The sequence below is a fragment of the Temnothorax longispinosus genome, chromosome 1 (assembly GCF_030848805.1).
Source record: "Temnothorax longispinosus isolate EJ_2023e chromosome 1, Tlon_JGU_v1, whole genome shotgun sequence".
In the NCBI taxonomy this organism is placed as follows: domain Eukaryota; kingdom Metazoa; phylum Arthropoda; class Insecta; order Hymenoptera; family Formicidae; genus Temnothorax; species Temnothorax longispinosus.
This window is the reverse complement of record NC_092358.1, coordinates 1,957,189-1,977,857: the sequence shown is the minus strand read 5'-3', so window position 1 is coordinate 1,977,857 and position 20,669 is coordinate 1,957,189. Positions and strand designations below refer to the sequence as shown.

The 20,669-nt window shown below is 50.0% G+C and overlaps 1 protein-coding gene across 3 annotated transcripts in view; it reads left to right on the top strand.

Moving 5' to 3' along the window:
* Positions 1 to 20,669, top strand: part of Dac (dachshund family transcription factor) — a 181,354-nt gene that overhangs the window by 154,275 nt on the left and 6,410 nt on the right. For 2 of the 3 annotated variants that reach the window (XM_071774535.1, XM_071774525.1), the window contains exons 9-10: positions 14,484 to 14,630; positions 15,624 to 15,881. In XM_071774535.1, the coding sequence (XP_071630636.1) occupies positions 14,484 to 14,630; positions 15,624 to 15,881 (405 nt within the window). The remainder of the gene's footprint in view (positions 1 to 14,483; positions 14,631 to 15,623; positions 15,882 to 20,669) is intronic. The other variant, XM_071774545.1, reaches the window with a different exon arrangement.

Below are 20,669 nucleotides of genomic sequence, written 5' to 3'. Positions count from 1 at the left end.
CGGTGCGGAAGTAAAGAGAGACAAGGGGAGGAGAGAGAGGCAGAGAGGGAGTGATAGAAGATGGAATGGGGCGAAGGAGCGAGAGAGGCGGAGAGAAAGTCGAAGCTGGCTTCCATGGCATAGTCTCTCTTCTGGATTTCCACAAGTTGGCGAACTCGCTACTACCGGGTAATACCGTTGTTAGTTGAGAAATAGGGACTTTCATATTTTCTTTTACATTTTCAATAACTTATATATTTTTAGATTAATACATTTAAAGATGTTTCATTGGTTTCTCATTTACATGAACATTTTTATTTTTATCTGAATTTTTCATAAACTATTATAGGATGTAAAATTATACGTATCTCATAGAATTAACTTGACGAATGGTTTTTCGAGACGATATATCGTGACGAAACGTTATAATGGTACAGGCTTTAATATTACCGAAAAATTTGGAAAGATAGAATAGAAGATGAATGTAATATCACGGCGGCTGCGTGCCTGATTTAACGAGGATTTAGAATACCAGGTGCGAGGCTATCACAGGGCTTAGGAACTAATAGAGACATATTCGAATGAAGGAGTAGGTTGGTTCCCGGGGATCCGCCCTAAGTCGTTGCCGCGACGGCGGCGGCGAGCGTTATCGGAGTGTGCTCACGGGATTGATTCGTCGGTGTGTTCGTGGACTATGCCCTGGCGGGAAAAGCTCTCGAGTGAAAGAGAGAAAGGGAGAGATCGACGAGGAGTAATAAAGTAATGGCCGCGCCGCGTCTTCTTACGCCGCACGCCGCGGCTCGCCTTCTTTCCGGCGAGGAGAATAGATAGAGTCCCGCAAAATAACGCCCAGGTAGGAGACGGTGCTCATTCACGACTCATGGCGACGCGACGGTTTCACGTTCCAAAGCGAGACACCTTTGCCGCTCACGTTCCAATGGAGACTCGTCTCTCGCCTAGTCTCTTCGTCTCTCGCCTCGCCTCGCCTCGCGTGTCAGACTCCGACGTTCCTCCGTAAGTGTCTACCGCGCGTTCGCTTTTCGAAGCGCCATGGTAGCGGTGCTTTCAGGCGCGAGACCCTCTCGACGCGACGGCGACACCTCCGCCGATCGCTGTTTCACAAACGAACTCGGCCTCTCTCCTCTTTGAATTCGAGACACCCGCCGCGCGTACAAAGTTGGCTACCGCTGATTGTAATTACTCAGCCCTCTCGGTTAACGAGACATCGGCCTGCCGCCACCGCCGCCGTCGCTGCCGCCGCCGCCGCTGCCGCCGTCGCCGTCCGACGCGGTATGATGGATCGCTCGCTATGCGAACACAGTGACGAAAATCGTCTCTTCACCGCTTCCGTGGAGAGTCTCTCCCTTGTTTTCGCATGAAGGGCGCGTCGAATAGCTGGAAAAAGGAAGAAAGAAAATTAATTAAGTCCGAATTCCGCATTTTTCGTATTCTGTCTCTTTTATCGACAAGGGAATTAAAATGTAGATGTTATTTAACAACACTTGGACAACCGATTGCGCGACGAAAGTTATTTACGACGAAAAGACGCAATCAACGTCCGCGAGACGACGACCGGCGCGGATCGATTCTCCAAACGTGTCTTGACGGCGTTGCGGCATTAAAGGGGTAGGCCGTTCGGTAATTGTCGGCAAATATTAATAACTGTTGGTGGGGGGCGCCAGCTCGCGCGCGCGGATTCAAAGAGAGCAAGGAGAGGAGCGAGCCGCGGCGGCGGAGTGGAGGAGAGACGTCGACTACTTCGCGAGGGTGAGCCCGTCGAACCGGTTATACTTGAGAGCAAATACATAATGCCTCGATGATTTTCCCGCCGGAGGGAAGAGCCAACCGTGATTGAAATTTGGAAACTCGCTTTGACACAATTATCCGAACCATTCTGCTCAGGAAAACACCGTACCGGGAAGCACCGTCAACTCCTTCCCGAAAGAGAAATTACTCTATCTTTCGTGAGAATAGACTTACGCAACAAACTACGCTTGTATCGTTCGTGATGGATTTAACCAAAGACCAAAGTCTAATCATCCAGATCAGCACGATGACAGCTGTCGAACGTCAACGTAGGATCGATACCTGCGTGCGAAAGCAAGGGGTAAATTGAACTTCGGTTCTTCACGAAATTCCACGAAACTCGTTATGAAAGGAAGCCCCAGAGGTGCGTATCATAAGAAGCCCTTCTCCTCACCCTCGAAGGAACTTCGTACCGGACTTATTCATCGCCGATCATCGGCGTCACGTTCGTGATAGTACACGACACTCCGTGCAAAATAAGACGATATTAGTCATATCCGTTGTTAGTCGAGTTAGGTCTCGCGTATTCTGTAATTGCCGGGATCAATAATTTTCCTCGAAGATTCGACGAGTGGATGACAGAAGAGTCCAACAATTATAAATATAATATTTTATATCCGATAAAAACAAACGTTTAAACGATGATAAATCGCATTGTTTGCAAAGTTAGAATCGTGGAGTACAGAAAGCGTGGTAATTTTGCCAACATCACAATTTAATTTGATTATATTCTTCCCTTAATATAACCGCAACCACGGACGTTGCGTGCGGTGATTGTTGTTATTCGCTAATACCTGGATACTGTTACGCAGAAATATTCTAGGCGTACGTGAATTCTTATCAATCTATTTATCCATCGATAAAGGCCCTCTCTTGTCCATCGATTTAGCGATCTATCCACACCGCACATCCTTCCCCGCTCGTTTTGTTCATGAAGGAGGAACGGCACGACGATACGCATCTCGTTTATACGTAAACAATGTACCCGCGGCAATATTATCTGGGTAGATTGTACCGAGGCACACTCGGCTACGGGCACGAATGTAAAACGATTCGTTTCCTTCGATCTACGCGCCAGCCACGCGTGTAACGCGATATCGTATACCTGGTGCACGACGGTGTCGAGATGCCGATCGCCGGGGAGGTCGCTCGTCTTCCACCTGCCATAATTTCGTAGATCCCCGTGCTCCTCCCCGTGCGGTCTCTCTCTCTCTCGTCCTCAATGTGCCCTCTTGAATTTCGAAACCATTTTCGGGCGGAGCGACCAGGCGAAAGGATGCGAGAAGGAAGGAACCGGATGTCGAATGCCGATCGAACCGACGGCGAAGAGACGGGAAATAATCGGTGACGATAAATGGAAACGATTGACGTCGTTCACTCTCGGATAAAGTGACTCGCGAACGGTCAAACGAACGGAAGAAGGCTAAACGTAAATAATGGAGGGAGAGAGAATGGAAATGGAACGCAAACTCTTCCTTTCCACGTGCAGAGAGGCGGAGAGAGAGAAAGAGAGAAAGAGTGCGAATGGAAATCCTTTCAGTCGTGAGCCGCGGCGGCGTCGCGCAAGGGTTGAAATTCCCTTTGCTGGATGTTTAATGCGGCAATCTAGGGGCGTGATAAAGTGCCAAACAAATGCCGAAAGGGAATCGCGAAGTGAGCGCCTACCTCACGGCACGGCACGGCACGGTCGGTACACCGCTAAACGTTTGGTACAATGCTGGCACAAGCTATTACATTGTATAAACACGGCTCTCTGCAGCACCCGCCCGAAGGGTGGCGGGCGAGCCACTTCAGAAATTGAAACGTAGGAAGAGAAAACTGTGGTTGCACTCGACAATTGAAACCGCTTCCACCCTTCCACTTCTTCCCTCTGCCCGATATTCTTTCTCTCTTTTTCTCTCTTTCCCCTCTCTTTCTCTACCCCCTTTTTTTATTTTCTTTTTCTCTTTTTCCCGACGTGAAGACCGCAAAGATTTCGTTCCCTTTGCCGCAGCACTTGAAAGAACTCTCTGTAATCTTTCGCCTTTCTTTTTGGTACGGTCCGTCCGCTCTCTAGCGCAATAGACGGTTCCTCGCCACGAAAAAGTCACGCAACGAAAGTCCATTCGCTCCTTTAACAATTAGTTCAAGAAGAACACAAGCGCGTGTCTGCGCCAGCTCACGTTCGAGTTATCACGATCACCAAATTTCTCAGAAAATTGCCGCACTTTAGTCAAAATTCATGCAAAAGTAGCCACGTTCGAGCCACTTAAGAAATAATGTAAATTCTGAAGTCTTCCGTCCCACGACCGTCTGTGCCCTCGTCGGGCACCTATTTTTCCGCTTTTTTGAATCGTGCGTCGATTTAGAAGAGAAGAATAACGTTCCTTGCATACTCCCGGATTAAAAGGCAAACAGTCCTCTCTCCATACCCAGCGGTATGGGAATATACGTACCCGTTGAAAGGAAATTTATGGGAATTAATATTGGCTCCCTAGAGGGAGAAGGGGAGTAGGCGCGGGTAGGACGGTTCTAGATGTCTCGGGGACTCGCGGAATGCGACTTTCCGGCATACATCGGAGGGAACTTTAAGAATTTAATTCCTACGCGTCGTGCCTCTTTCTCATCTCGCTCGCTCGTCGCTCGTCCCTTTTCCCCCCCCTCTCTCTATCTCTTTCTCTATCTCTTTCTCTCCGTCTGTTCTTCGTATGAAGAAGAGACACGCGGGGCTTTCAGCGTCTTACATGCCCGCCGAAACGATACTCGAGCGAGCTCCACGGCATAATTTCATTCGCCGCGCGATCTCGACCCGCCCTTTGTTCTCCTCTCTTCCTTGTCTCGCGAGACAAAAGAGTTACTTTTACCTTAACTTTTGCCAGTAGATAGAATTCGTATTGTTTCGAGAATCGCGACAAGAAATTATCCAACCACATCGAAATTTAGGGATAAAATCTCCTTCTCCAGCAACATTGTTTTGATTTTTCATATTCTTGAAATTAAGATAAAAGAAGAAGTTTCGCATCGTGGAAGGGATAGAGAGTAAAGTTCTTTAAGGGAACTTCGCGACTCAAGATTGCTCGCTTTTCGCAACTTTAGTCGCCATGACGTGGCGGAAAAATCCTCCTCCGTATCTCCGAGAGAAATGTATATCGCCTGACGTCGCCCGTATTGATATCGTCACGAAGCGAGAACGACTGCGTAGCGACAAAAAATCACCATTAAGCCGCCGTACGTCTCCCCGGGGATGGACCCTACATCATATAGGTGGCGGAGGAAGAGGTATTAAACGTACAAACGCGATAAGCTAAAACACTTCTCGTCGATGCGCTCCACGGGGTCTCTTCCCTACGTCTCCCCTCGAATTCACCTCGGTCGTGCGCGTCGTGTTCTCTTATTCTCTTTTTTTTAGGCATTTAGGGAAAAATGCCTAGGAAAAATGAAACGTCATCATCGGCTCGATCACGTGTCCCGCCTACGAAGGAGACAAGGGAAACAGTAGGGAATGCATGCTGCGCGAACCGTCATGTTGCCACGAAGTGTTCTTTCCCGAGGTGCGAAAAAACATGCCGTGGCTTTTAGTTGAATAAACATCGCACAGATATCGCATAATCTATGCACGGCTGACGTATCTGTTCGGGGAATCGATATCAATTATATACTGGCTGTATTAGGCGCTGTATTAGGATTTATATCCATTGCACATGTCTACGCTACTCTACGTTAACAAAAAGTTTTCTTTTAATCTTTTTTTTGTAATTGTTAATTATAATACAATCGGAAGAATAATCGTTTGCAAATTGTAGTTATCTGCCACGAGTAAAGAGTTGTATCTTATAGCATGAACGTATAATCGCAATGGATTAAAATTGTAGAAAAATATAAACATCGAAGTACATATGTATATACATATAACTATATATCATATATATGTATATATAATATATAACGTTTCTCTCGCGTATATGTATTATACGGCACGTCCCGTTTGACGGCCATTTAAAGAATACCCGGGGATTAGAAGTCGTCGCAGTCATCTTATTTTATCGACTCGAGGAGCGATTATGGCGATAACCATCTAACCAGTGTTTTTCGGACTCGGCATCACCATCACCTAGCTCTGCCATCTCGGCATCACCACCCATCATCACCACCACACCGTCGCGCCATAGCGGACGGCAAACATGATCCGTTTGATTCGACTATCATCCCTCTCTACCCTTCCACCCTCGTCGCCGCTTTCGCCTTCGCCTCGCCTAGCCTTTCCGTGCCGCTTATTTTCTGCCAGAAAGCAATATCCGTTATGGCCAATAAACGCAACCGTATCGAAGTAACTGACGATCATTCGTCTGTCCACGTACGTCGAATGTCCAGCGAGAATTACGCTCCTTTTAAGAAAGAAGCTAAATCAATTGCCTTTATTATTGAGAAAATTAAATTCTGCTCTCAAAACGTAATTTAAACTTGGATATTCTTTAGTATTTAGTTAAAAACAATACAGCCACAGAAATTCAATTTTATTATTATTGTTGTTTTAAAATATTTTAGGAAATTTTAGAATATTTTAAACATTCTGCGATATCTGATAATGGATTTTTAGCTTGCGCGGTTTTTGATAGTTTTTCCTAATTATCGTCGTCTCGGAACTTTGAGATGGACCGAAAAAGGGAAGTTCTTTCGGCTTCGACAAGATTTGCGGAGGTGTAGAATCGCGCCCTGTAATGTTTTTGCCCTTCGCGGAGGGTTGGCACCCTCGTGCGCGTCGCGTTCTACCCTAGCCACACGTATCGGCCGCACTCTCGGCGCTCCTCCTAGTCTCACCCGCGACGGAGCACATAATCCTGATATCTGTCGGTTTTCGGGCAATAAAACACGCGTCCCATACAGACGGAACCCCCGAGAATCACTACTGCTTCCGACTGATAAAGAAACGCGCGGCAAGATATCGAGTAATCGCGTGGCCCCCCGCGTCTGCCGATGTCATCGGCTTTCGCCATTTTCTGAAAATCAGCAGTCGGACGGAATGTAACGTCGACGTACAGAGTCTCTCTCGATTTTAAAAAAGCTTGAGAAATTCGAAATAAACTCCGTAACCTACACCAGACTGAAATTAAAAGATAAGTATTATTACTGAGAAAATACAGTGATCACGACGCGAAGAGCGCGTTGTTTAGGTCGTTTAGATCCTTATCCGTTCGCCTATCATTGAATATTACGCTTATCGTGATTACGTCTGTCCGACGCCTATCCCACACCTTTTGCGCGAGGCATCGAATCGGTCGCGCTAATGCATTCGCACGTCGCAAAATACCCGGAATAAATCTATGATGTTGCACGGACGTGCATCTTTATTTCACGACATTACAGTATCGGGTCGCGCGAGCGCGCGCAAGCAGTGCGCTGTTGAAAATTATTGACCATCCTGGAACGGCCTACCTAAGACCTCCCTCCTCGGGTCCGTGAATACTTATCGGGCGGATCGAAGCGCTCAAAAGATCCGCTCGGTGGCCGCAAGGCAAAACGCCAGGCTATTCGGCTATTACGTTTCTGCATATACCGGGAGAGAACCCGGTAACCAGATCGGGTGGTCTCGAATGACCCGCGCGGGCTCACCCGGGGAGTAAATATTTTCATATTATTTTACCCGTGTAATTCAAGCAAACCTGGCGTCGATCGCCAACTTTCGGCCCTGGCTTCGTCGAAGATTCTCATGTTGTAAATCAAGATTTGTGCCTTACATCCGTTTCCTATCGGTAACGAGCCCCGATGATTCTCGATCGGCGTGAACGGTGTCGTATTCGCGCGACGCGACGACTCGCGCGAGTTCTCTCTCAACACTCGCAATCCGAAGCGTTATGAACGCGGCAAACAAAATCGCAGCGCGCGCCATTAAGCGGACGAAGTTAAAATACACGGCGGATGTTAATAGGATAAATTAGTTTATCCTACGAAAACATCCCGGCGAGATGAAACAGATCCGCCGCGATCTCCATCTGTATATCGCGCGATAGATTCGGCCTCGGGCGAAGTCGAGTCTATTCAAGACGCGGCGGATATTCCTGTGAATATCGCCGGATGCCGCTACCCTCATTTTTCGGATCGGATAAAAGAATAATACGCAAAAGCGAAAAAGCTTTCGACTTTACGACGGTTTATACCGCGGAAAGACCGGTGGGGATAGGGGAGAGCTCGAAAAAAGGGAAGAGCGGATAAGACGGCTGACCCTCTCGGGATGTTTCCACTCGCAAACTGGATTTCGATGACCGATCTCCATTTCCATATGGGTCGGAATAGCGAGCAGGAGGGTGGCGAGAGCCGCCGAGAAGTTGTCACCGGGAAATTGATATTTGAACGAGGAACGCAGCCCCATCGACCCCGGCGACGCGAAGGGCCGGTCGAGGAACTTTCGTTCGCGTCGATTGTCCTGACTCGCGAAGCTCGAATTCTGAATCGGTCTCGAAATCGATCGATCGTCACGCGCACGGGACACGTCTTTCTCCGCCGATGTTACAATTTTATCCCGTCGACTTCGATTCTTTTCGCTTCACCGCGAATCGACGTCGGCGAACGGAGCACGCGTCGTAATTCTTCTTTCGAGTTAGTTTCGAACACGGAGGGGGACCCTCCGAAATTAGCATTCGCACAGGATGCACGGTCTAACTACTACTATCGACGTTGCCTCCAACTATAATCGTCCGAGTGGGTACGGGCTAAGTGTAATATTATTCAACACACAGCTCACAGTATGGATATCGAGAGCCGTAGAGCGCAGATGCTGTCCGTCGGAGAAGAGCGCGCGAGCGCGCGCTCGTTGCTGGAGCGACCGCGGCTTTTCTAGTAGGTGCCTAAGAACCGTTCTGCACCCTCCCGTCACGGATAACGGGTGTTTCGGTTGGTTTTGGGGCCTCGAGAAACGCGTCCTGTGGAGATTACGAGCTCGTCCAGACGCCGGTCCGTCCGCCTTCATGAATCGTAATTACGCGTTTACGGTGTACACGCTCACCGTCTTGCCCTTTTACGCAAATCGGATTTCTTCGAGGGGTAACAACTCATAACCGTCGCCGTTGTCCGACGTCGTTCGCGCGATTAATTCGCGAATATGGATAATCAACGAGCGACCGCGCCCAGATCGAGCGAGCAAGCGAACCAGTTTGACGGACAGACGAAAAAAGAAAATTGTCATCGAAACGGAAAAATCGTCGGGTCCCATTAACACCGATATCATTCGTCGTGGCCGAAGGGCGAAACATTCAGACGGAAACGCGCGGGAAAGTAATTATAAAATTGCGATTTATATTGCGCGCGAGGTCGAGTTGTTGCGAAAGGAAAAAAAATGTCGATCGGTAGCTGGCGTTACCGCGGGAACGGGAATGGTAATCGATTTTAACAAACCCGAAGGCGAGCTATTATTAATTTTTCCGGAATGGAAGCCGGTCATTCTTGGCGCAGCCCGGGGGCTGCGAAGGAGAGCGAGTGCTGCAGGTGGCGAGAATGGTCAATATAACCACAAAATGTAAATCATATTGCTATTCCCGGAGGGCTCCTTACACTCCCCCTCTCTCTCTCTCTCTCTCTCTCGGCTCTGGGTATTAAGCACAGTCCGGGTAAGACGCCCCGACTCTATATTAGTTTCCGCAGGTTCCTTGATTGGATTCGGCTATTACGTTTCCTGCCCCGCACTGATTGTTTGTGCGTCCGGCAGACACGATCCCGAAGCGTTATCCGCAATCGACCGCGACGATGTTTCATATCATTCTAGATGCATAAGATACATCTTGAAATTTGCCTAAGAGCAATTTGCCCTCCTGTAGTTACAGCCCCGAAGAATCTGCACCACTCGGTGGAAACCAATATGTCGATTTCGCATCGGGGACGATTTGACGGTATAATTTGGAAGTTATTCGACTCGGGAGGAATCCGCGTGGAAATCTCGGAATAAATCAGTCGATGCCGGGGTGCTTCCATGGTTCCGAGGTTAAATAGCTTCGGTACCGCATTCTCATACGGAACCCGGCGATTTCTGACCTTATCCGCCGCCGCGGAACTCGATATCGGCGATCGAGATCTATCGTGTCCTGTCGGGCGGGCGAGCGTTAAACACACGGTGAACTTCGGGAGAGGGAGTGAGAGAGAGTCACCAGCCAACGAGTCTTCGACGTGGGGAGTCCACGCCGAGAGCGGTCAGAGGATTTCTGAGCGAGCGCACAGTGGTAGCTGATGTATTTTGACGTGCCCGATGAGAGAGGCCGCTCTCTCTGTTGACTGCATTATCTAATGGACCACCCTCTCCGCCTTCGTTCCCCCCTCTGTCTCTCTCTCTATCGCTTGTCCATCTCTCTCCCGTTCTCCCTTCGTCGTGGCCTTCCTGCCCGATGCACAACGACTCGGCGTTTCAGCTATCTGCGATCTACCGCATCGGGAGGCGACCGTTCGGCGAGTTGCATGCACCTCGGCTCTGATTTCATAATCGACCGCGAATTTCTTTTCTTTTCTGTTACGCGCCTTATGTAATCACCGATGTCATCGGTGCACGCACGTATGTAGTAGTCGGTCTCGACGCGTCTAATTTGCATGGAAGGTCCGAACAAAAATATTTTTAGAACTCTTAGGAATATATGGATAGGACGTTCGGCGATCTATCTAAAAACACGAATGTGGGAATGTTGGACGACATACGCGTCGAGCTCCAAAGTATGCAATTACATACGCTGGGGGATAATTAAGATCGCGCGAGATACATAAGAAGAGGATAGACGCGGATGATAACGATCGAATACCGCGAAGTTTTTCCTCCGACGTTCGTAGGAATGCAAGAAAGAAGCCACTGCGTTGAAATCCCTAAGACGATATTGCTCAGATAGTTACCAGCCCGAAGAGCCGAGCGCGAGCTCGATTTGGTCGGGAAAGAAATTACGCCGAAGTTACATCCAAGGCGAAGTAACGCGCAAAAAGCCCGAGTATCTCCGATGAGTACCGAGAGGAGAAAGAAAGGAGAGAGAGAGAGAGAGAGAGAGAGAGAGAGAGAGAGAGGGAGAGGAAAAGAGAGAGAAAGAGGCGAGCCATGGAACGGCAAAGAGTTTTTCGCGACCGGCAAAGTATTGTCCGCCGTCGTACTCTCGCGTCTCGTCGAATCTCGAGAGCGAGATCGTGCGACCGTGACTCTGGAATCATCCCTAAGACCTTAGACCCCCGCGCAGCAACGTCCGCGCCCAGCCATCACTAACACTGTTCCGCGATCCCGTGCAATCTCTCTCCCCGGTATCCGCTAACATCAAATTACCAGTTCCTCCTCGATCTACGACCCGCTGTTGTCGTCGCTCGATTGGTACCCTTCGAGTGACGCACCATGTCGGTGTTTTCTGTCGAGTTTGCGCGGCGGTCACGGATGAACTCAATTAGACACAACGATCCCTGTCGTCGAAACAGCAGCGCGGATTCGGTATACACGATGATGCCCCCTTCGTTCCATGATGCTGCAAATAAAAAGAAAAGGAAAAATATATAACGCGTGTCCACGCATTAAAAGAATATTTCCGGCTGGATTGTGTTTAAGAAAAATCGAGACAATGTAGTCAACCGGATAAAAGGAGTCCTGTCTGAGTTTACAATCATGGGGATCGGCGCGAGGCTCTCACGCGATTGCCTAACAAAATATCACGGAAGAAAAGGACTCGTCCTTCGTCGCGAGACGGCCAGGAACGCAGATCTGGCGGATACATTCCTCGTCCTGGCCTGACACCGTGGACGACGTCGTCGGATCCTTGGAGCGAGCAGCCCCATTCGGGGCAATTCTTTGCCGTTTCGCGTGTATCCTTAGTATGCAACGTATGCAGTCGGTTGTTACCGAAGGAGTGGTTTGCTGAGCGGCCAATGGCGAGTGCTCGAGCTAATTCTAGGGTGCCGCCGCCGCGCCATCTTTGCATCATAATGCTGTCCCCCCGTGCCCCGGCGCTCGCTCGCTCGCTCTCTCTCCCCCCGATTCCTCCTCACCGCCCCTCCCGTCACTGCGAGAAGTCTGCCCCCTTCTTCCTCCCTGCTGCTGCCGTCCCGCAACCTCTTCCCTCTGCCCACCTCGTCCTCCTGTCCGCCCCCACCCTCTCCCACTTTCTCTCCACCCTTGTTTCGTTTCGCGTAGGACAGAAAGAGAGAAAGAGAGGGCGAAGGAGACGAAACATCAGGTGAAAGAGAAAGAGAGAAAGAGCGAAAGAAAAGGAACGAAGAGAAACGTCTCGGAGGCGCGTTATGCCAAAGTGGATAAGGAGAAGAGTGCACGAGAGGGAAACGGAGAGGTATAGAAGGAAAAGGAGGGGCACACGGCCATGGCGAAGAGGTAGAGGGGACGAAGGGGTTGTCTGCGCCTTGTCTGCCGGGAATCAATCACGTATCAGTGATGCTCAACCAGTGGCCACCTGCGAGACACGATCGATAGGATCGCGATACCCACTTACGATGGCTCATCGATGGTATCCGCTGTTACTTCGAACCATAGAGTCACGACAGATCCGTGGACGTTCAATTTCGATCCCGAAGACCCGAGCGACGAGAAGGACGACGCTTCCGCGACGTTTAATCGCGCGCACGTATACACACGCTGCACATACACACGCGTGCGCGAGCGCGCGCAGAGATTTAAGAGAAAAATTCTTGATATTCTCGAGATGTCGGTGTGTGGCCGAATGAGAAATACATTTGCATCTAAAGTGGATGGATGCCTTTGCACGGGCTCACGACGATTTACTTCCACGGCGGCAATACGATCCTCTTATTACCGTTCCAGAAATGACGCGCGAGTGGAGGGCGATTAAAGCCGCGTGCCCTAATCTCCATGCTATGCCGGCGCGAGAGCGAAGGGAAGGTATGTCGTCGTACTCGAGTACGCCCACGGCGACGTGGTACCTACGCCTCGCGCTACCGTTTTACCTGTCAAGGTAGGGTAATGTTAAATCGAGAGAACGCGAGTAGGAGCTACTGTCTTCCGCCGAGCCTATATACCATCCTGAAGAATCGCGACAGATCCATTTCGGTACATTAACTGACTGCACGAAGATCTTGCATATTTGCACACAGGGTAATACGCGTAAATTATTAACGTCGAAAAAGAAGATTGTAATTCAATATGTTTATTTTTTTTATATATATAAGAACCTTCGATACTTTAACGTTAAAGAACCGTGCGTTTGCGATATTGTTGTTGTCTTCAACGGCGTCTCGGAAGAAGGTCGAAGAAATGGAATCGAGGAGGCATAATCGATCGAACCCTAATCTTTTTGCCCCGGGGTACCCTTTCGCGAGATTCGAACGGACGCAAGAACCGGTCAACGTCTCGTCGGACGGGGACGCCGCCGCGCCGTGCCATTATTCGTTGAACCCGGCGCAACGAGGAACGATTAAGGCAGAATCGTCGTCGAACAAAGCCGAAGCCCGCGAGAGAGATCGAGCCAAAAGTGTCGAGGGCCGAGATGCACCCGGGAGAGGATACAATGGCCGGACGCGCCGGTTCACAATGACGGAAAATAATTAAAGCGGGCAGGGGGAGAGGGAGCCCGTTCAAAGACGCCGACGCGAGGGGTCTCGACCGATCAAACCGATCGACCTGTATGCTGTATCTGAGCGAACCTACGTGCACACCCGTTGCCGTGACGAATTCGCGCCCTCCTACACGTGTATCTAACGTTGCGCGCGCGCGCGCGTGCATGTGGTTTGTATGCAAGTTCCGATGCAAGATTGTGTGCGCGCGCGCATCACGGTGAATTGATTTCGTGTACGTCTGCATTGGCGACAAAGAACGGGACGTTGGAATCCGGAAAAGAAGTCTGAAAGTGCAGCGACCACGACCGGAATGAATGGTCTGACACGAAAGAGCGGACAAGCCTACCTGCATTGTCGTAATACTTGTGGTCAACAACAAGTTGCCTTGGAATGCTCCGTGACACAATTTTAAAATAAGTACGAAGAGAAACTTTAGATTGATTGAGAGTCTGTCCGAGTCTTAGATCACGTTCTAAATTCTATGTTGAATTTATTCTCTGGAACTAAAATCGTTTTGAAAAGTATATTTTATATATATATATATATTTTTTTTTAAGTATATTTTATATTTACATAAAGTATATTTTATTCTCTAACTTATTTTTTTCATATATTTTGTCTTAAATCAATTACCTATTTCTCGATACGAGAACCTAAATACTGTCAGTGAAATAAATGAAAAAAGCTGACGAATAATAAAATGCAAAGAGCAGTTTTTTATTCTCTTTCTTATTGAACTTTTTATACGTCTTTGCATATATTCACATTAGCTCAATACTCATATATTATGCAAACGCGGGAGTCCGATGCAACTCCCTGTATCTTTTTAGCGGCGTGACTCACTGTGAGAAATCGATAAACGATTCGTCTCGGGCGTTCGACTCGACCGGCTACCGTCGGATCCGCGCACGGTAGCTGACGAGACGTTCGGACCCCCGCTTAGACGTGTACTTTTAGTTTTGGGGCCCGCCGTGCTTGGTGTGAAGCCCCCCGCTGTAGAATGATACGCCAGGATAATTCCGTCGGACTCTGACCACACCGGGGTTCCGCCACCCGGGGGACGGAAGATGGTCAGCGCGAATTTGGCGCGTATTCTCGTCGCATCACTCTCAAGCGCGTGTCAACATTCGCGAAACGTATTACAAATAATTTTTATCAGTCACATTATAAATGATCGTTATTCTTTGTTACAGTGGTTTATCAGAAACGGTTAAAGAAGGAACGGAGAGCGAGGAAACGGCTGCAGGAACAGTTGGACCTGGAAATCAAGAGGCGCACACAATTGGAGGAGGCCCTCAAAGCCACGGGCGCATCCTCGGAGCAAGTCAGAGCGATCACCGGTACGTGCGAATCGCCTTCTCTATGAACAAGTTTCCAGCCTGGCAAATCTATAAAAAGTATCATTTACCTAAGAAGCTTATATTTAAGAGCTTAAAGAGAAATACTTAAAACGCTCTGTTCTCGCGCTCAAAACTCTTTGCTAATATCTGTTCTACGCCATGGTGGAAAAAAACGTCTCGATTTTCATCGCGAGTATAGATTAGACGCGAGAGACGCAGACTATCGCTGCAAATGGACGGGTTTTCTTAGGATTTCGCGAGCTCGTCGTCAGTCTCTCCGTTAAGAGCCCCGGGGCCAGCGGTGATCTCGGAATAAATTAATTAATACGCCGAGGCAGAGCAAACAGCCTGACACCCGGCAGAATATGATTCCTTACTTATCCCCCTGCCGGCGGTGCAATCCCTCTCCGTCGTCGGCTGGCTGATGGCAGCCTGTTTTCCCCTCCCCTGTTACCTCCTCTCCCCCATCGCTCCAGCACCTTGACTAGGCACCGCGCGTCTCGCCCCATGATCCTCCGGCAAGTAGAAGTAGCAGCAACAAGCGGCACACCACCCTTCTTCCTGTCACTACCAAAACTCAAACGCGAAACCCTTTAAGTGAAATCTCTTATTCCGATATAATGTTTCGTCCTGGCTCCCTTCACCTCTTGCCTCCCCACCGTCTCTTCCACCTCATCGTTTTCGCGTTACCTCTCCCTCCCCTCTCGTTGCTACCGCTACCGTCGCCTCCGTCGCCGCCGCCGCCGCCGCCGCCGCCGCTGCTGTTGCTGCTGCCGTCACTGGTAGCGCTGATTAATCCTGTCAAATCCAGAGAGTCGCGATACTAATTTCAAATCAAAAGGCACGCCACTCTGCCACTTTGGCGTGCGACGGGGTGAGTCGCGAGACGGTCACGATCTTATGGGTTACATATACAGGGAAGGATTTAGAGACGGAGACGGATTTTTTTTAACATCGCGATAATCGGGCGATTGCTATCTTTCTGTGACGCAGAGAACGTAACGGCGGAGGCGCGCACGAGTTCGGAGCCGCCGGAGGCTAGTCCGGTACATTCTCAGTCGCAGCAGCAATCGTCGCAGCAGCAACCGCCGCAGCAACCCCTTCAGCAGCAACAGGCAGCGGCCCAGCAATACCGGGAGGCGCAAGTGCCGCGTCCTTCCCAGCAACCGTCGACGCCGGAGAAGCCCGCATGGGGATACGGGCTGGATCTCATCGGTAGCCAGGCGTCGGCCTTCTGGCAAAATTACCAAGGTCAGTTCTTCCAAACGGCACGCTACTTCACCCTCGTCGTACCCCGTTACGTTCGGGTCGTCGATTCCACGCGGTTCCCACGGTATTCCACGGAATTGCTCGCGGAAAAATAAACAAGGAGTACTTAAGCCACTTATCGTTAACGGAGGATCGCGATCGCTATGTTGTTTCTGCCTCCGCTTCTTCCTCTTTCCCGATATCTCGAAACGTCCCGGCCGTGTCCCAATACGTCATGTTGCCCCTTCGAGTTTCACTGTCGAATTACATTACCTTGGCGAAATATTTCGAAAAGAATTTAAAGAGTCGCCTGACGGGAAAGAATAAAATCGCTCAGGAAAGCTAGTCTGCTATCTACATTGTAAAGTTTACGGTAATTCGAGAAAGTAGCAGTCGCGTGTTAGAAACTTGAGGTCAAGGGAGTACGGGAAGGGAGAAGGACGATGCGAAGATTCAGGCCCAGAGCCAGCGGCGGGATCCGCTAATTCGGATAATCGCATTCCCGTATTAGGATCCACTCAATTTTTCTGATCTTCCGGCCGAGTGCTTTCGATCCTCGATTACCCTGACAAAAAAAAAGTGAGAGAGAGAGAGAGAGAAGAAAAGAGAGGAGATTGACCCCGAGGGCGAGAGAGAGACGGCGGTAGTATGTCGTGGTGGTATCGTGCAAAGTAAATTATTCGAAAGATCTCGAGCGAGAGCAATCACGCCGCCGGCAATAACAACCCCGTGCACGAAGAGGGTAGGAGGAGGGAGAGAGAGGGAAGGAGAGGGGGGAAGGACCGAGCTGGTCCTGACGAGGAAACACGAGGTATTTGAATAGGGTCCCGCAGCCACCCGGGCATCATGATGCGGAATCCATTTGCAATAAACAACGGAGATTTAGACGGGGGTGACGCGGGAGAGGAGAGACAACGAGAGACGAGTCAAGCGGTAGCGTCAAAATGGGAAGAGGGGATGGGAGGGGTGACCATCGGGAGGAAGAGACGGGGAAAGAGGTGGTTCGACGTAACGTCGTCTGAGGTGGATACTTACGCCACTGAGGGGACCTCAGGGGCCGCCGCCGCCGCCGCCGCGTCTTCGAGTCATGCATTCTATACGAGCGATGGCTCTCATTCTTGTCACATCGTTATCGAAGAAACGTGTTTCTCGTAAAAACCAAGCTTTTGGTCGGTGACCGATAAATCTCCCCGCAAGTTTCAATCTGAAAATTCCATTGATCCGGTTATCAAAAAGTATTTCGCGTATTAATTCTGTAGCAGATTGTTTAGGTCGATTCTTCCCTTCAAAATCCATTCTTTGCCGCTTTCAGTTTGATCCTAAATCCCGACCGCCTTTGGCTGTTAAACCCTTTTGCGGGAGAGCACCTGGTGCTAACAGCGTCGCGTCACACCCCCGACCTTCCCAATCGTGCGATCGCGGTCTTCGCGACCGTGACCGCGTGTTCTCGCGCGTGGTGCGCTCACATGAGCGCCACTGGCTGTAATGCAGAGTTTATGCACATCTCTCGCAAGTAAGGAAGGAGCCGTAATTTCCCCGGCGGCCAACGCGGCTCTCGGTGGCGTTACCTGTCCTCCCTTCCTTCTTCCACTCGCGTCGTTCCCTCCGCGCTTCCCTTAAACCTCCTCAGCCCCCTGCGCTACCTCTCCCGCCCCCCCTCTCACGTTGCCTCTCTTCCCTTTCTCTCTCTCTCTCTCTCTCTCGCGCGCGTGCATACGTGTACGATACGTACGACGTGGTGTACGTGTACAAGTATGCACGACGCGCGATTCCTCCACGTCGTCCACCATCCGCAGAGTACGACGAAGCACTCCGCCACGCTTTAATATTCAGACTATATGCAATAATTTCGCAGCAACCATAACCTCCTTCCTCCTACCCGTGCCCCTGTCCTACCTCCCTCCTGATTTCGCAGCACTGTTGCTTTCTCCGTCTTTCTCTCTCTCTCTATCTTCGTCTCTCTCTTGCTCTCGCTCTTTCCATCCTCCTCCTCCAACCACCATCTTCAGCTTCGCCGTCTCTATCGTTTATTCCTTCCCCCTTATTCCCTGTTTCTTTCCCCTTCCTATCCTGCCCGACCGTGTTTCTTCCACCGCACGAAGAGACGTTGGCACGTACAAACACACCCACACCGAGACTTTGCGAGATTGCTCTACGGTGTGGTGCACTGTACCTCCATCTTCCACCCTGCGACCGCAATCACTCTAAATCGCCGCGCGGGCATTAATATTTGATGGACGAAGTCCTCGGGAATTATTCGAAATGGGAATAATCGCGATCGAGGCATCGAGGCGCGCCGGTATCATTTTTCATCGACGTCTCGTGAGATCAGCATCAGCATCAGCATACGGCTATGGCTTTAACGTCGTTAAACGCTAAACCCTTTTAGTCTTTACACGCCGCGCTCGGGCGCTTCCACGAATGAATTAACCTTGAATACCGTGCGGTCTATAAACTGAAAAAGGGAGAAAAATGAAAGTCAAACGTTGTCGAGAAGTAAAAAGTTTTAAGCTTCAGTCCCGCAAATCAAGCGTATCGCCTCGGGAGGAAAAATGACGACGACGACGATGGACGGGCACTGCTGAACGCTCGCGCGCGCGTCGGATTATTTCCAGCTTTTCAGCCGCCCACGCGGTCGAGAAAATGCGAGCGTCGCACCTGCATGCGTACACGTGCGTAGACCATTTACGCGGAAAGACAATAACCCCGCGGAAGAGTGATAAAGCGTGACGCGTGTGCACGGGCGATATAAAGGCCGAAGGAAGCCGACGCGCCGACGTGGGCGACGGAGGTAGGGCGGAGGGCTTGGAAACATCCCCCCGCCTTGAATATATCCACGAGGTACGACGACGTGGTTTTCCGGCGAACAAGCCGGGACAGAAATCGGGCGGGGAAGACAGGAGGAGAGGGAGGAAGAGGGAGAGGGGCGGGAAAGAGAGCGAGGGCAGCAGAAAGGTAGAGGTTTCGATCTCAACGCGATGGTAGCTCGCGTGGTTGCAAGCTGACGGTGAGGTAGGTGTTGTCAGCAATATTAGGGTTGTTCCAAGACCTTCCCCGCACGGCGACCACGACTTGGTCGAAGCGTTTTCTTACGTGTCTTGAAGAATGACGAATAACAAATCTCGAATAACGATATCTCAGAAATGTGTTAAAAAAATTTATATATTTTAATTGCTGTAATGCGTAACTTGAATGTTATACGACAAAAAGACGAATTGAATAATGGCCAATGCTGTTTTCGCAGACTATTAAGTCTACTATGAATACACATGAGAGAAAGAGAGGGAGAGAAGTCTGTCCCCGACTTATGATTTTGCGTCGCCGCGGGCGCCGATTGGAAAGGCGCACGGATTGCGAGGGGATTAAATTCGTTACTGGAGAGCTTCGACGCGAATGGCATACGGAAGAGAGATTTTTATGTGGGCGGGAGAAAGAACAATTACCGAGCGAGACTCATCGATCGTCCTGGATATCGTGTTCTTTTTATTTTTTTAAAATATTGACGACATCGCCGAGGTAGACTTTAGACAATAAGTCGCGACTGAATCGGGAATTAGCGGCGCGTTTGAATCGACACAGACATCTCTTAGTACGACTTTGTGATATGTAGAAGAAAGAACAGAATGTGTGGGCGAAAAAAAAAGTGAAGAGACGATGGTGGATGATCGTAGTTAACGGAAAATTGAAATTATAAGATTTGCGCGATTCGAAAGTGAGGGAAAGAGACCCGCGCACCGGAGATTCATCCTGCATCCTCTCTCTCTCTCTCTCTCCTCCCAGTTCTTCCGCTTTTTGTGTCTCCGCGCTGCTCCATGCGGCTCCTTGATTCATACAATTTCATGGTCGGCTTGGCGCTCAAGCGCCTATCCCCAGCCCTGTTCGCATCTTCCGTTCACCCTCTCCTCCCCATATCTCGCTTTCCGGCCCTCTGCTTTCCGTTCGCTGCTGCTGCTGCTGCTGCTGTGCTGTTCCTCTCTGCCTTTCGAACCTCTTCTGCTTTACATAAAGATCAGAGCATTAAAAACGCGATGCTACACGAAATCAACCCTCTAGATGCTCCCGCGCTTCCTCTTTACCTTCGTCCCGCGCCCTATATCCCTTTTTGCTCGCGAACGTCACTAACCCTCGGCTCCTCGAGATGCTCGAGTGAGCAAGAGCATTCAGCCAATTACCGTCATTTCGATGTGATACTTAAATTGCTTTTTTCGCCGTTCGCGCAAGAACGAAACATGTCGAGTGCACTCATCACGTTGACGATTATATCCGATATCCGGCGCCGCCGCGGCAAATCCGGTTAAATCCCAAGGCCGTCGTTCTCGGGCAGGCTCACGGAGGAAGCTTCTCGACTGTGTAATCGCAAAAAACTCCCGTGGAATAAGGTGCGCGCGAGCGTCTGGCGAGAGAGTGCTTATCAATCGCGAGTTATTGGTCTCCTTCGTGGAATCCATCTCGTCGAACCGGGTTTTAAGGGGAATATAATAATGAAGTTGGCGTACGAGAGCGAACGTGTATTCTCGATCCCCGGGCGAACAATGCGCGGGAGTTTTTCCAGTTCTTGCGAGAACCCGAGACTTGCGAGACCGTGCCTTCCCTCTCGCATTCTCGCCCCGTCCTCGATTTCGATTCGGTTCGTTTTCTTCTTCTACCCGTGAGGCAAGGTGGCCTCTCCTCGCGGTCGGCATTGTGCCGGAGTTAATTACGTGCGGATAAATGCGGAGTCATAGAGGGGCGAGAACCACCCGGGGCCCCCCCTCTCTTCTTTTTCAGCGGACGTCTTTTTTAGGGGGCCCT